This window comes from Aedes albopictus, chromosome 2 (genome assembly GCF_035046485.1).
Source record: "Aedes albopictus strain Foshan chromosome 2, AalbF5, whole genome shotgun sequence".
NCBI lineage: Eukaryota > Metazoa > Arthropoda > Insecta > Diptera > Culicidae > Aedes > Aedes albopictus.
In genome coordinates this window covers 219,578,094-219,595,480 of record NC_085137.1, presented here as the reverse complement: position 1 = coordinate 219,595,480, position 17,387 = coordinate 219,578,094, and the positions used below count along the sequence as shown (strand labels likewise).

Genomic DNA, 17,387 nt, shown 5'->3' with positions numbered 1-17,387 from the left:
CAAGCCATGCTGAAAAACCACGCCTTTGCAGCTGTTGTTAAATGGATCCCTCGGAAATCTCATTAAAAGCATAATAAAAACCCCGGAAACTACTTCTAAATCACCTGAAACGCCTTGAGGCTACGCTCAAAACCCGTTGGAAGCTCTAGAAAACCCCTCCGAAAACCATCTGAAACTCCCATCCCAAGCAACATTTTTAGTCAAATAGAATAGAACCAACAAAAAACCAAAAAAAGGTATAAGGTTTTATGATGGTTCTCCAACCCTGTCATCAAAATGTTACTTGGGATGTAACTTGAAAATGAAAATCTGACAAATTTTAACAGATATTTTCCGAATTGTATAGTATATGAAAACCTTTTCATTGCCTCAGGCATGTGTGAAAATGTAAAATCTAGCATCTACGAAAGAAAACTTGGATGATTATACAGCGAAACAACAATTACCCATTGGTTTGTCTGAAGAGCAAACTTATGTGTCGGCGACTGATTTTGGGCCGCTGAATCCAAATCCAAGCTCTGATTTGCTCCAGCACGTCACACAGTGCTGCGAATGTATGGAACTGCAGGACAATAATCATAACTAACGTACCATACATTTTTTCTCAATAGTGTCTTCGATGAAGTTGACAAACTTGATAAAAGCTACAATTTACATAAATGTCCTATGCATAATTCATAATCGCTTAAGTGTCTTAAACGACAATTTATTTTAATCTTGCTGTTTTTTTTTCAGAATGCAGTTTAGGCAACTGTATAAAGATATAGATCATAATAAATAGGTAATTGCATAAATGACTTATTCATCAAACTTTATTCTCACCGAACATTACGTTTCTTGAAGGTCGTGCATTTGGCCATTTCTTATCCAGTTGCATACTTTAAAAAATTGAGAAATCGTTGAAGTTTACCCTCAAATTCTTCGTAGAAATCAGGAGTTTCATAAAAAACGAGGGAACAATATTAACTGATACACTTTTCGTTTGAATAGATCAGAAAAGAACATTTAATCAATAATATCTTCGATTTTGACTATAAATACATCACTCGAAAAAAGTTCGACTACTAACAAATTAGCAAATAAAAGTAGCTGGAGTCGAATTCAGTATTCAGCGGACACTATAAAGAAAACATGGTGAAAAATTCTGAGAGGTCATTTTTTGTTTTATCAATTTGAATTTAGGGGTCGTTTTTCCTCTACGCAATATACAAGTACTTACATCATGACATTTCATTTTCTCAAAACATCATCATATCAAAACATGTTGCCGTGCTCAACGAAAAAATAGATTCTTCTGATGTGTTGTAAACCTTCCATTTTGATTTTCACTGAAAACTTTAACGTTTGATAATGTTGAGCTAGGCCAAAGATGAATCTGCTTTATAAAATATTATTTTTCTATGGACAACAAAAACACTGTTTGGTAATCTAGGTTCTTTGGTATAATAAATACGATTTTCAAGCTTATAATGATCGAGCAACATACTTCAAGCATGTATGAACAGCATGGCATACTAGATTGAACAATTTGATGTCGATATTTTCACTTTTGCCTACGGGGCGCAGCACTGTACGTCATAATTTTGAGCTATATCTCTATTTATAGGGTAAAACATACTATTTTGGGCTTTTTTGACTGCACGCCATTAGGCATGGAAATATTTTTTTCAAGCAAACAAAAGGTAAATTGGGCAATTAGCATGTACATTAACGACTCATGCAAAATATTTTGTTTCTCAAAATTAAATTTGATAGTTTTAAGCGGTTTATGTTAGGGCAAGTGTGCCCATCGTTGTGGTATTAGTGTACATTGATGAAGGGTTCCAAAACATTAGTCGATAGTTTTCTATCCAAATCCAAATGTGAAAATTATCGTTTTTCACTGTTTTCGATGATAAATTGCGTGCACCAACATTAAGCCCACTGTTTCTATAATGGAGGTAAAATTTAATTTAGGTTCCTATTGTTGCGGATTGAATTCATATGGAATTTTGGAAGATGGGAACACTAACGCAACAATAGGAACACAGAAACAAAAATATTAAGGAAAATATTTTTACAAAGTAGGTTTTTGGACAAATCCTAAGCACACAAAAAGTGCAATTTCATAATTGAAGCATAACACATCTATTGAAAATGACTTTTGGTAACATTTCAGTCGAAAAAGTGCTCAAATGCCACTACCGCAACAATAGGTACTCTGCAACGAAGGGAACAATTATTTTTGGTACGAGATTTCCCATACAAGTCACGCTTCAAAAATTGCATGCATGTTTACATATTGACATAAAATTTGATTTGATAAAACGAAATATTTTGCAAGAGTCGTTAATTTAGATGTTAAATGACCAATTTACCCTTTCATTGCCTAAAAAAATATTTCCATGCTTAATGGCTTGCAATCAAAAAAACCTATATCGCATATTTTGCCCGATAAATTGAGCTATAGCTCAAAATTGTGATGTGCTCGAGCGAATCTGAGCACGGATTCGGATTCTGCGGCCCAAAATCTGTCAGAGACACATAAGTTTGCTCTTGAGACAAAAAAAATGATGCGCAGTGTTACCAAGATTTTGAAGCATAATTACCAAAATTGTGGTAAAACTGTCAATGTCGCTGAATTCACTTTACAGAATTACGGCAGTGTAGTAGATGTGGTAGGTACATAGTATATAGTAATTCAAACGAGCGCAGGCATGATAATAAATGATTCATTCCTATTGTGATTGAAACATGATTCACCACTAGCTGATTCATTGCAAATACCTATTAGCTGAACAGATAACACTTTATCAGCTAATGTACTCAATAAATTAGATGGACTGTACAGTGGTTAGAGGGCGGTCAAAACCTCAAAAATGAAAAAGATTTTTACGCAGCCGAAATAGTGTTATCAGCTTTTTTAACATTTCAATTGACGAAATTCATAAATACATAAAATGTATTCCAGTAGTCGGCTTTCATGCAAACATTATCATGCATATTCAAAGCTATGTCAGTATTCTGTGTGTGTTATTTTTTTTACATTTTATATGCAACATTCTTAACGCCAATTCTCCCCTTGACGTGGGTAGATCCCCTTGGAATTGTGGTTACGGCGTAAGATCTACACATTAAATTTTGATCGTGCAGTTTTTCTAACAAAATGTAGCCAGGGAACATACCAAAATCAAGATTTGATGTAGTTTTTTTTCTGTGTTTCTGTTTGTGTTTTAAGTGTTTACTGATGATGAACATTTTGTTTCGAACATTCAAGTAAATTTATCAAATGATGCAGCAATTATCGTAAGGTATATAATATATATCCGTTGCAAGCGTATTACGAATAGCTTACTTTTTTATCTGTATTAACGAGATTTTTAGCCCTAGACTAGTTCATCTCGGGACCCACGCTTTACTTTCCTTCCGAAGAAAGAACTCACAGTTTGCGAGTTTGTCGGGAGTGGGATTCGATCCCAGGTCCTCGGCGCGATAGTCACGTGCTTTAACCATCACACCAGGTTCGCTCCCAGAATAGTTTACTCAATGAAAGATTTCAATACCATTTTATATTCCAGATTTTGACCACAAAGTCCTGCAGCGACTTAGATGGCAAAACAAACCTGATGGATGAATAATGCAGGCAGCTGTCTAAACACAACCAAAACATATTTTGTGCACCTGAACGTTTACCAAATGTATCCTTTGGAGATTACCGTTCCAATAACAACACCCAAATTCCTGAGACACCTAGACCTGAGAGTTCGTAGAGCAGTCTACATCTTTCATAGTTGACCAAAAGTAACCATCCTTTTCCATCCCTCAGCAGCGGCAAGGACGTGGTCAGGACAGCTTTCGACTATATTGGAGGATTGCGTCAGTCTTGTCTAATAGTCAGAGATTAGTCCCAAATATTTGTGCCTTGATTCGGACGGGAAGGAGGCAACCCTCAAAATAGCGGTCTAGGACTGTACCAACTACGAATTTGTGCGACTCGTTTAATGCTAATGCTAACATTCTTAACGCCAATCTTTTAAGAAAATCAAGAAATTGCAACTGCTATGAAAACTGTTCATACAGGTCGGACTCGATTATCCGGAGTCAGGTTCTGAAGCTTCCCAAACATATATCTAAGGAACGAAACGCTCTTCAAAACTGAAATTTTGACTGATTACTAATCAAGGCTGGTTTGATGAAATGTTCAAATTTCAGCTTTATACAGCATTCAGTTCCTTAGATAATAGGATTAGGATAATCGAGTACGACCTGTATTTCATTAAAAAATATGAACAATAACAATACTACTCAATATGGTAACCCTAATCGAACAACACACTTCCCACTGTGCATAGATTGGGGTAAATGACATCTTGAGATCGTAAAGAAAAATGTTGGTTGTGTCGCTTCCCAGTATTCCACCAAATTGTTCGACCTAGTGCGGTGACGGGTTTCATACGATAGACGTTTCAAGGAAGTACCACGGTGGGATTACGTTCAAACCACAAAGGTCAATGATTTCTCAATCAATTTTAGTGTCTGTGGAACTCTTGAAAGTTTTGGAAATGATTGTCGGGGTTGAAAAAAAAATGGTCTAGAGATGAATAGCTATGCCACAGACAAGCAGACGTAACACTTGCGAAATTTCCATCGACCACGCTTTTAACGATCATTTTAAATTTTCATAGTTGTTGCTTTCACAACCAGAGGCGCGCGCATCATTTTTCTATGCGTTTGACGTTTCACACTAGCGCCTTCTGTTGACGATATTGCACAACACAGTGATTCGTGCAACTTTTCCACCAGGTGATGGTAGTGTGAACTGGGCGATGGATTTCCATGAAAATCGTTCAAGGTGTTACGTCTGTTTGTCTGTGGCTATGCACTTCTTTGGTTGTATAATAATAATATAATAAAGTTTGTCTTCATTCCCTATAATTTATCTCCGGTTAATATATCTTTCACAAACAAAACATGAAGTAAGTAATTTTTATACAATAAAGGAAACGATTCTTACTGAAACTTTATGCTGGGGCCAAATGTAAAATCCGATTAAAAATGTGAAGCAATATACTCAATTCAGTCAAATTGGAACCTAATCAAATACTGACGTTTTGACTAAAATCACTCATCAGCACAGACAAAAACAAATTAATATGCAAGCGGATAAATTTAGCCTCCAAGTGAGACAAACCACGACCGAACATTGCGGATGACAATATGTGGCAACTCCGAGTCGACTAATACCGAAAACCGAATTATAACAACCGATGGTCAACGGTCAGTGAGATTAAAACGGACATTTATTGGATTATGCTGACACGGGTCAGCCAGCACGTGTGGGTTTGCAGTCAGAAGGCGGTCGGTGAAATCAGGTGAATAATGTGGTACTCCATTTGGCATTTCCACTTCCATATTCAGAATTGGTTAGAAAAGCCGCAGGCACGGTGATGCTAATAACAGCAGGGAAGGTTTACGTATAAAGCATGCCCATATGAGAAATGCTCGAACAAGGTATTATCCTAGTTTTAATTGGCGGATTTCGACGGTTTCAGCCAAACTGATGCCAATGTCGATGGTTTCCCTATCTGAATGGAAAACTTTTTAATCCTTCATTTAAACACACAAACCAAAAGCCTCACTCAAACTGTGCGGTGTAGATTTTAGGACCGCTTCAACACCTCGCAGCACCGCAGCGGCAGTCGACAAGGCTGGTTGGTAATGTGTGTCTGTGTGCACACGTCGTCGTCTTCAGAACGGTAGGTACATCTGCAATGCTGCTATTGATTTTTTAATGCCTTCCTCTTTGCGTCCATCCGTCGTCCACCGGCGGTGCTAGCTTACTGATGGTTTTCCGTCGTTGTCATACATATGCCACAAGTAAAACCACCGCAAACCAGACATCCTACATCAATGTATTACTTCTTCTCGGCACATTTGCCAACTTCTTCTCGAAGATTTCCAAAGACGAGGGTAAGCTGCTGGGAACATCTGCTGAAATTAAAAAGTAATGCACGAAGGATGCACTTCGGCGCGCAAATGGCAGAATGTTCCGGTCAGTCGGCACATTTGGCCCAACTGAATGAGAATAATCTTCAGAGATGAAAACAGGACTTCAATAACTGGTAGGTAATATGAAACAGCTGTTTTTGCTTTTTTTGGGGTAGGCTTTATACAAAAATTTCATGTGAATTATAGAATTAGATTTTGTCTCAACTATTTCATACTTTAAGGTAATTAACCTACGCAAACATCATTCTTGTTGTTTTACATTAGTGAATTGCAAATTACTTGGCAAATTGTAATAATGCAAACAGTTTCCAACTAATATTCCAGAAGAATAGCAAATTTCCAACAACTTGATGAAAAATCTTGAAACTTCAATGATTGCCTTTGTTGCATAGATCCAAAAATAGAAATGTTCTACCACAATCGATCCAAAAACGTTTAGCTTTTTCTCGGAAACAAACAATTGCACAACGCGTTTCAGGGACAGAAAAGAGGAAACAAAATACATTCACTTCCAACCAACACCAACCGACTACGGCAACCAGCCACGATACAGGACAAAACATCAGGTAAAGAACAGCAAATACACAAAAGGCGTAAACGAAACTTGATACCAGCAACCAACAACGGAAGACAATAGCATAATTGTTGAGTATCACTTTCGTGTAATTTTTTTTCTCCACTCCATTTTCCGACTTAGCCAGTAGTGTGGTTCGCTGCGCGCCCGTCGCGTCGTCGAGTGAGGCGACGACGGCATTTATGTTTTTGCAACTCATCTCTTCAATACAAAGATGTAATCGCTTTTCCTTCATTCACGCAAAAACGGCTACGCTCAAAAATGTGTTCGGCCTGCACATTTTTAGTAAACATCCATGCCGCACATGACTGTGTTCGAAACACACATTTTTTTAAAATTGCTCGTACGCTCATATGAGCATGTATTTTGCAATAATTTCGACATGGCAACCTCACTGGGTTTATAAACCACCTTCAAATACCGAAAAATATTGATATTTTGCAAAAATGTGAGCGTGCGAGCAATTTAAAAAAATGTGTGTTTCCAACACAGTCCCTGTGCGGCATGGGCGCTACTCAAAAATGAGAGCTTTTATTTTAGAGAGTTCTGGGAACGATGATTCCCCGATGACGTCGGTGCGGTACGCTCGCTCGTCGGTGCGCGCTCTATCGAGAGTAATTAATTGTTCTAATGGCCTCACTAAAGAGCGTTTTTATCGGAACGACGACCTTCGAATTATATTTGCCGGAAATGAATATGGAAATTTCGATAATTAGGGGAACGAGGCTCTGTTGCGGTAAGGCATGCACTATTGCTAGGGATTATTCCTACACGAGCTGCTCTGGAGAGTTCACCAGAAGATTCCTCCTCAAATTGTTCCAGGATTTTTTGTGGGGTACCGTGGATACACAGTTATGGATCACACACGGTTACGGATCAATTCGATGTTTACGGTCGTATGTTGCAGCTTAGGATGGCATGGCGTTGCCAAGTATAGTGTTTATGCTATGAAGATTATGCTATGTTATGTCATGCTGTGCAGTGAGGCGACATTTGACCGTAAACATCGAATTGATCCGTAACCGTGTGTGATCCATAACTGTGTACCCACGGTATATGCTAGGATTCTGCAGTTGTTCGAAAAATGTGTTCTAGAGCACTTCCGAAGATTCTTTCATTAGCTCCTTCTGAAATTCTTACTAGACTTTCTTCAACAAGGCATCCCACTGAATGTTCATCAAGGATTTCTCTAGAAGTTCCTACAAAAATCCATCCAAGAATTGAGCTTGAGCTTGATTGACCGCCCGTGGATGCTACTCCAATATCGCCAGACTTGCTACACTTACACAAGGAACCAATGAGATATCTGCCGGGGACTTAGCAGGCATCTTCAATGCATGAGCACAAACTCATGCGGATGTCGGAGTGTTGGTGGGATATAGTTGGCAATGGGTTCACACATTGGTGCGTGGATGCCAAGCGTAACGTGATAGATTCGTGTACTTATTACTCTGAATAAATTGCAACACAATTCGCTTGATTGCATAACTCGTAGGCATTATATGATAGATTGACACTGTGCTAGCAAACATGGAAGGTAGGGAAACGGCTTTTTCAACCCGTTTTTGCTCTAGCGATAGCTATGAACATGTGAATATACATTAGTGTATATGTAGAGAAGAGGGAGAAAGTATATAGAAAGATACAAAGTAGGAGGAAAGGGACGGGCCAGGGATTGAACCCAGGACCTTCTGCATACGAATCAGAAGCGGTAGCCACTAGACCACCAAGCCCGTCCCTACAAAAATTCATCCAAGAATTTCTACTTAACTTTGTCAAGGGATTCTCTTTGATTTTTTTTTCAAGAATGCCATGAAGTTCCTCTACGGATTCCATTTCAAGAAACTCATCCAGGGATTTCTCCTGAAGCTTCTCCTCCATGGATTCTTCCTGAAACTTCTCGAAGTGTTTTCCGAGAAGATATGTAGGCGCACAAAGGTGTCCCTGAGAAAATCGTCAGCCTTATTGAAGCACGGTACGGAACATTTTTATGCTTGATGATCTTGCAGATCGTTCCTGAGCGGCAGGTCTTATCATCAACGTTAAGGAAACAAAATCGTTCGATTTAAACAACTAATTGCTAACTAGTTAAGCAAACGCGTCCGATGACGGAATCAATGCCATAGATACTAAATTGAAGAAGGATCAGCCACACTCGATTCCGGTGTTCCTTCCGGGGTTTTTGAGAGTTTTTCCTGGGATTTCTACCATAGTTCCTCTCAGAATTTCTAAAGGATTTTTTCACGGGGCCTCTGCAGGAGAACCTCTCGGGATTTCTCTCAGAAGATTACCCGATATGCTTCCAGCGTTTTTCACTGGATTCCGGAAATCCTTCCAAAATTTATCAACGTTCCTTCAGAATTTTTTTCCGTGTTTTGCATGAGATTATTGCGACATTTCTACAGAAGTTCTTCCAGGGATTTGTTTAGAGTTTTTCGGGATTTGTGTTAGGCTCCTCCAGGGATTTCTCCTACGAGTTTTCGGAGATCCCTCTTGAATTTCCCTAATATTACTCTCCGGGATTATAACCAGGTTTTTTTTCCAAGATGTACCAGATTTTCTTTGGATTGTTTTCCCAAAGTTCCTCTCAAGATTTCTCTAATAGGTCTTAGCGGAGCTTCTCGCAAGATTTCATCTGGATCCCTTACGGTATTTCTCCGCGATCACCTGGATCTCTTCAGAATTTCTTACAAGGAATTTCAAGTTCTCAGGAGGAAAAACACATGGAAGATCACACAAAGAACATCAGGAGCAACAATAAAAAAAAAAACATGAAAGTAACACCCTGAATATTGGGGCAATTTCCAGTTGAGATTCGGGGAAACATTCTGGGAGTAATCCCGGGAAAATCTCTGAAAGATAATCTCAGAAGAATCACTGTAGGAAACACTGTAAGCAACTACAAAGAAAAACCTGGAAACTCCTTTTGTAAGAAAAATTACTTGTAAGAAAAAACTCCATGGGAAATATCAGCAATAGCTCCTGCAGAAATCCCAAATGCAGCTCTGGGAGAAGCCCCGGAAAAAATCCTGTGAGAAAGTCCAGGATAAATCCAGAAAAACTTTAAGAGACATCCCATGACCAGCAGCGCAAGATATCTACTAAGAGAAGCTTTGGGAGAATCTCCGGGAAAAAACTCAGGTGAAACTTCTTGGAAATTTTTTTTTGTAGAAATCCCTGAAGAATGCTCATAGAAATTTCTTGATAAAATTACATGAGAAAAATCGAAAGAAATCCGATCAATGATCAAAACGATCAATTCTGACTATACATGTCAATGGTTGCTCCTCCGTGATTGATCTTAATTGGTACTACTGGCACTGAGATCCAACTGAATAAGGGGCTGAGACATTCCACTTATTCTCGAAGTGCAATTTTAGCAGCTCATGCATTTTTGATCAATAACGGCGCCGGCCAAGTCCTTATAGTCAGCTGGGAAGCGAAAGGAATGTTAGAGTGTACTGGTTGTTGCTTTGCTACTAGAGACCGAGAGCACCTCTGCGTCCCCACAACCAGTACGGACTGGGGTATTTGTTACACGGAAAGGATGGGAGATCTGGGAGTCACCGTTGGGTCTGTGATGCAATCCATGGATAGGGGATATTCATAGTCAGTGTTCGTAAAGTGATAGATTGTGCGGTGAATACTATGAAGTACAAACGGCACAGTTCGCTTTGGTTGCATAACTTGTAGGCGTTATATGTATACACTGTGCTGTGGAAGTTGGACTTTTTCAATACGTTTCTGGTTCTAGCGATAGCTATACACATATGAATATGCATGAGTTGTATATGAAGAGAAGAGAGAGAAAGAGAAAGTAAAGAGAAAGAGAAAGTAGAAAGAAAGATACAAAGTAGGTGGAAAGGAACGGGCTAGGGATTGAACCCATGACCTTCTGCATACGAATCAAAATCGGTAGCCACTAGACCACCAAGACCGTTTTTACATGAGAAAGTTCGAAAGAAATCCCGCTAAGAACTCTTGGAGGAGCTCTTGTAGGAATCGCAGGAAAAACTGTTGTAGTACCTCTGGGTGAAATCCCAGCAAGATATCCTGGGGAAATCCCAAGAGGAGCATCAGAAGGAGTCGCAAGAAACCTTGAGAAGATGAATCCTGACTCCTGAGAGAACCACTACTAGCGGAAATTCCGCGTCATCACCTAAAAATATCCTGAGAGAAATTCCTGCGGAGATCCCGGGATATATCCTGAGAGAAATACCAACGGAATTTCTTTAGGTAAAACGCAGGATAAAGTCGAGGAAGCATCCCGCGAGGGACTCTGAGAACAATACCGAGAAAGCATGTGATTAAAAAAATGCTGAAACAAAATTGTGCAGGGTTCTTTTGAAAAATTCCAGAAGAAGAGGATCCCCGGAAATAATCGTTTATCGTTTTGGAAAAAAAAATGTCAGTAGGAATCTGGGAGAATATCCGGGAAGAATTTATAAAATAATATCAAGAAAAAATGCAGTGACAATAATATTTTCGGAAGAAATCATATGAGTAATGTTGTAAGGCATTCAAATTCTAAATAGATTTTAAGTTTGGAGAATCTTATCGGAATCGGGAATCCCAAAAGATTTTCAAAGAGGAATTCCGGAAACAATCGTAAAAATTTTGGAAAAAAAAAACGAAGAGAATTGGGAAGAATCATCGGAAGGAATTTAAGAACAAATATTAATTTGGAGCGCACATGGTGTGATGGTTGAAACACGTGACTACCACACAGAGGATATGGGAACGAATCCCACTTCCGACGAACTCACAAAATGTGATTTTGTCCTTCGAAAGGAAAGTCAATCGTAAGGCTAAAAATTTTGTTAATACGAATAAAAAAGGAATAACATGAAAAATGCCGAGAAAAAAATACAGGAGGAATCTTGTGAGAAATCTTGGAAGGCATCAAAGATTCCTTCTAAACCTCTTCTAGGAGTTCATCCCCAATTTATTAGGGAGTTTATTTTAAAGATTTTCAAGCTTTTATAGTTATCTACTCTAAGTCTTTCTCCGGAGTTTCTATAAGAATGCCCGCTGTAGTCTTTCCAAAAGTTGCTCAAGGAATTTTTCTATGAATTTTTGAAGAGGTTCTCCTTCTTGAGTTTACTATGGTATTCATTTAGGTAGGACTTTCGTTTGTTTCTTCTTAGGATTTCCATTGAACTTTCTTAATGGACTCTTGATAAAATCTCCCATGAATTCACTGTGGATTTCAAGCAAAAATTCTTCCTGCACTTCTTCTGGAGCTTGCTCTAAAAATTTCTCCTCAGGTTTATTCTCTTGTTATTCAACTGTATTGATAACACAATACCGTCTACCCCCGTTGGTTTGACCACATCTAATCTGAACACTTTTTAATTTGACCCCCTCTAATCTGCACATCGTTCACATTAAAAATAGTTCAAACGTCATTCTGCTAATGGAACGGAGTGAAACGAAACGCAGAATCAAAACAAAACATCAAATAAGGCTGCCACCAGGGTGTTTTTCCGTCGCCCACAGGGTTTCTAGAAGTTCAAACTAAAAATTAACCCCGTTAGTTTGCATGAGGTGTCGTTCAAACCAACGGGGATAGACGGTAGCAATAAAATATGCGTTATGACAGCCGTCATACTACATATTACAATCGTCGACTTTGAGTTCTATCCAGAATGTACACTTTTTTTTGGTAGAACACAAATGACTCAAGGTACTTAAACGAGACTATCGTACCTCACTTCAATTTTTTCATGATCAAATAAGCTTATAATTGGTGTAGGAAGGCGTAAAGTGGTGATTTAAGTTATTTCTTGTTCACTGATCTTAGTTAATAAAATAAATACTAATACTAATACTAATAGTAAGCAGAAACTAGTCAGGAACAGTCTACATCTAAATGCCAAAGGACAAAAGAATCACTTCAATTATGTTCACAAATCCTCCGCAATGCACCGTATCCTCTAAGACTACATATTTGCACCGATTTACCGATAGAAAACCAATACCTAACATGTGAAACATGTGTTACCAAAAATGTTTTCTTGTTTCCGGTCAACGACTCCCTGCGGGGGATAAAATTTGCCCTTCCCTTGTTTCCTCCTAACAATATTAAATTATGTTGTATTCCAGCTACCGCTTCCGTACGTGTTGTATACCACACCACCCATCGCATTATCACGCGATTGCAATGGATGTAGGCGACACACATTCTTCCAGCCAGAACATGAATGAATATTTCATTACGAACAAGAGGACAGACGCCTTGGACCGGTAGGTATCTGGGTCCGTGCGTGACTCTCTATTTTATCGATAAGTACCTTGATTCTGCCAAATCCAGTTGGGCCCCCGAACGACCCGTATTCCCGGTGCCAACATGTCGCCTCCGTTGACTGGTCCAGAGTAAACACTGTCCGTCACACACTAGGCTGCCCAAAATAAATACACTGTGTGTGATTGTCAGCCTTGCGTTTACTTCACGTGAACACTTCTTCCATTCGCACAATCTGTAAAGATAGAATAAAGAAACGGGGAAATATAAGAATGAATGGTCCGTACACAGCTGTAATGGAACAAAGAAAGCAATTTTCAGTTCACTGGAGCATTGATCGTCCTTCGATGTATTTGCTGATTGATCATAAAGAGAAGATAGAGCGAACCAAATAACACTATCTACCATTGCTGGAAAGCAACCACAATGGCTATTTTACTACCACCATTGGATCGATAATAAGCAGCGGCATCATAACCCTGAACCATCATCGTTAACCTTTCTTTGGCTGTCACGCGGTTAGTTAATAAATGTATATTGTATATCTACTTGTGAATACATACTTCAAATTCCGTAGACATTTGTTAAAGAAACGATACAGACTTGATGCTGTCAGTCGTTTGTGTAATGCGTGAAGAATCAGTTTTAAGTTAAAATTCACACCAAAAAAAATAAAAACTGTTTGTTTCTTGGTTTATTTCGTAAAAAAAACTAAAAAATAGCTGTCCTATAGATTAAATTGGTAGTTATAAAGATTTGTCAATAAACTAGCGAAAATGTAGAGTGTATAATGTAAAATACAAGCTATAATTATCAGGATTTTTTGAAAGTTTATTTCATGCAATTAACATCTACCTAATTTTACAAAATACTTTTATGATTTATGTTCAGTTGTAAATAATTTCAAAAATTTAAATCACGAATCACAAAAACCTGACAAAACAAACTGCCAAAGAGCCAACAAACCTGACAAAACAAAGCCAAACTGCCGAAGAAACCAAAACGCCTCCACAACTCGATTGGGGTGATCGCGAAATAAAAAGGTTGAATAACAAATTTCACTTTCATCAAACAGATGGAAGCGTTTAGTCTATCACCTCCGGTCGATTCATCAATATTATACGATACCATGAAAATTAAGATATTTAACAAACTTGTTGATACGCATGCTACATGATTCGAGCATTTTCGTTAATATATATTTTACATTTCACAACAAAAAGCACAGCACAAATGAACCTTCCATGGGGCGAAGCCGGGGCGAACCGCGGTCATTACAAGAGCAAGCGTGTAAATGTTTAAACTAGTTTTATGTAAGTTATTGCTGTTTTCTCTTTTGTTAGGCAGAAGCGATTAGATTGCACGATGCGATGGTTGTTTTGATTGAAGAAACAAAAAAAAAGTTGCTTCAAGTTCGCCGTTGGTCATTATTTAATGAGAGCTTACGGCGTAGTTTAGCTATAGCAACCATTCAGCAGTACTTGCCATCCCAGCCCCACATAAAACAGTGATAATCACCGTCAGCGTCATAATGTTGTCACACTTCCTGAAGATTCAATGAATGTCGGACAGCGTATTGCTGAGCCCGAAACTTCCTAGACATAAAAAAAACCTAGGTTCAAAGATTGAAAGCCAAAATAAACTGATGCTACAACGCCAACGAACCTTCCGAAATATGGGTATTTTCCTGTCACAACGTTCGCATTTTAAGCATTATTTATGAATGGATCTGCGCAAACCAAACAAAACAGTAAAAACGACTCAACGAGAGATTCTACGGGCTACGATGGATATGAGCCACATAAATTATTAATGTCTTCCGATTTCCCAGATATCATTCACTCTCTGCACTAATGCACTGCTCTGGAGTCCGGACGCCGACCGTCAGCACTTGCGTTTGACTAAATGAATGATGGAGCTTCTTTGGGGATCATAGAATTGTTACGTTAGCTTGCTCATTAAAAATATATAATTCTAAAAAAAATAGATGAAACATTCGAAAACTGTTTTTTTAATAGAATACTGAAACTCTTGCTAATAAAATTACTAACGAAGCTTTTCCCTTAAATTGCGTAAAGCAAATATTGTACGACCCTCAATGTGTACGCAATAAGCATAGATTTATTAGTTTGGCTAGAAGGCAAAAACAAAAAAGAGTGATGATGGTAGATGATTACAATTCCGAGAATCATACGACCGTGTGTAATAAAGAAGATCTACACTAGAGATGTCCACAAATAACAATAACGAAAAATTTGATTATTTGTTCTGCTATGGAAAATTAAGATATATTTCATACATTTGCTTGCATCCTCCATAGACAACTTGTTTACATTTTAGTCGACGGGGAAAAATATTTATTTAATTAACCCTTTGAAGCCGGATTTTTTTCAAGCGGTATTATGGAACTTTTTGTACGTTTCTCTTTTGTTTTGGTGATCAATAGCATAAAAAGGGTAGAATATCATGCAGTATATATTTTTCTGGATATCCTAGGTCATCCAAACTGTTGTTGAGTTTAGATCTTAAAGTCTATGGGTGTAACGATAACACTTTCAGTATACAAAGCTACGATTTGTTATTTATCATGTCCAGTAAGACTTCTGAAAGTTCAATAGACAGTATCCATAGGCGCAAACTTAGGGGGGCAAGCATAGGTTCGCCCCCCAATATTTGACGGTTTTTTAATTTTCCCATACAAAATATCAATCAGAAAAAACAGGCTATGTACCCCCAATAATTTGACCAAGTTGGCGCGTCTGACAGTATCAGATCAGTCGGGATATCCTAGGTCATCCAAACTGTTCTTGAGTTTAGATCCTAAAGTCCACGGGTGTAACGGTAACTTCTTTCATTATATACCGCATTTAGTTCACCATCCAAACCAATTACATTTCAAAGTTTATTGAGAATAACTACAGTTGAGAACAACTACTGTTACTATTAAGAGCTAAACTTCAGGACAGTTTGGACGATTCTCAATGTCCCAAAAGTTCATAATAATATATAGTAAACTTCAGGTTGGTCCAGTCTTCTTCTTCTTTATGGCTCTACGTCCCCACTGGGACTTGGCCTGCCTCACTTCAACTTAGTGTTCTTTGAGCATTTCCACAGTTTTTAATTGAAGGGCTTTATTTGCCTGCCATTGCATGAACTTGTATATTGTGAGGCATGTACAAAGATACACTTTGCCCAGGGAGTCGAGAAAATTTCCCCGACTGGAACGGGAATCGAACCCGCCGTCTCCGGATTGGCGATCCATAGCCTTAACCACTAGGCTAACTGGAGACCCCAGGTTGGTCCAGTCACCGCTATTGATTATGAAACTTTTACTCAGTATGCCAGATATATACTGCCCATGATCGCATATCAGTCCCATCTTTGCTGGGTTTCCTATTCATATGGGACAATTATGCGATCATAGGCAGTATAGTTGATGTTACGAGTGTTGACCTGATGTTCTGAACTCCAAGATGGTTTGGCTGACCTGGAACATTCCCATAGTGTCTCTTAATGGCATTTGAGACTTCAAGAGCTTCACGGATCTCGGCCGATAATGCTATGCTATTATTTATGGCGAAAACACATACATTTCGGGTCTCCAGTTAGCCTAGTGGTTAAGGCTATGGATCGCCAATCCGGAGACGGCGGGTTCAATTCCCGTTCCAGTCGGGAAACCTTTCTTGACTCCCTGGGCATAGTGTATCATAGTCCTTGCCTAACAATATACAAATTCATGTGATGGCAGGCAAAGAAAGCACTTTAATTAATAACTGTGGAAGTGCTAAAGAACAGTTAAATTGAGGCAGGCCCAGTCCCAGTGGGGATGTACAGCCTTAAATAAGAAGAAGACATAAAGTTTTTCTTGTAGATTTGAAGGACTTCATTATAGAACAGTTTGGACGAACCTGAATGTCCCAAAGGTTTATGATAAACAAGTCCAGATTGGTCCAGTAATTACGGATAAATATGCAACGTTGCTGAGAATAGCAGATACGGCTGTTGTTACGAGTGTAGATCTGAAGTCCTGTTTGGACGACCTGGAATATCCTTGTAGTGTTTCTAAATGACATTTAAGATTTCAAGAACTTCGCGGATCCCAGCAGATTATGCAATACTATTATTTATGGTGAAAACACATAAAGTTATTCTTGTAGATTTGAAGGACCATATTGCATGGTCTTGCTGAACACCAGTTTTCCCATCGCTTCGGCTAAATGGGCCCTAAATCCAGATATTAAAACAAGGATCCAGTATTTTGTTAATTATCAAAAATTCTTCAGAGAATGTTACTAAGAAACTCTCTAGAATATGCTTTGGAATTTCCATCATGGTCATTGGCAGGGGAAGCTCTCAGTCAACCCATTTCAGGTGAGGGCCCATATAGCCACAGTCGTAAAGATGTGGGTATTCAGCATGACCATGTTGGAGATGACGGGTTTGGTTTCCGGTCGGTCCAGGAACTTTTCGTAATGGAAATGACATACTTGGGAATAGAGTATATTAGTGCCTGCCACACGTGCCAAATGATCATTGACAGAGGAAGCTCTCAGTTAATAACTGTGGAAGTGCTAACACTGA

The 17,387-nt window shown here is 38.7% G+C and overlaps 1 protein-coding gene across 1 annotated transcript in view; it reads right to left on the bottom strand.

The window, feature by feature from the left end:
• Positions 1 to 17,387, bottom strand: part of LOC109411287 (E3 ubiquitin-protein ligase MIB2) — a 96,182-nt gene that overhangs the window by 39,884 nt on the left and 38,911 nt on the right. The window contains exon 2 of the mRNA XM_029855473.2: positions 12,856 to 13,041. Coding sequence (XP_029711333.1) covers positions 12,856 to 12,913 — 58 coding nt within the window. The 5' untranslated portion in view covers positions 12,914 to 13,041. The remainder of the gene's footprint in view (positions 1 to 12,855; positions 13,042 to 17,387) is intronic.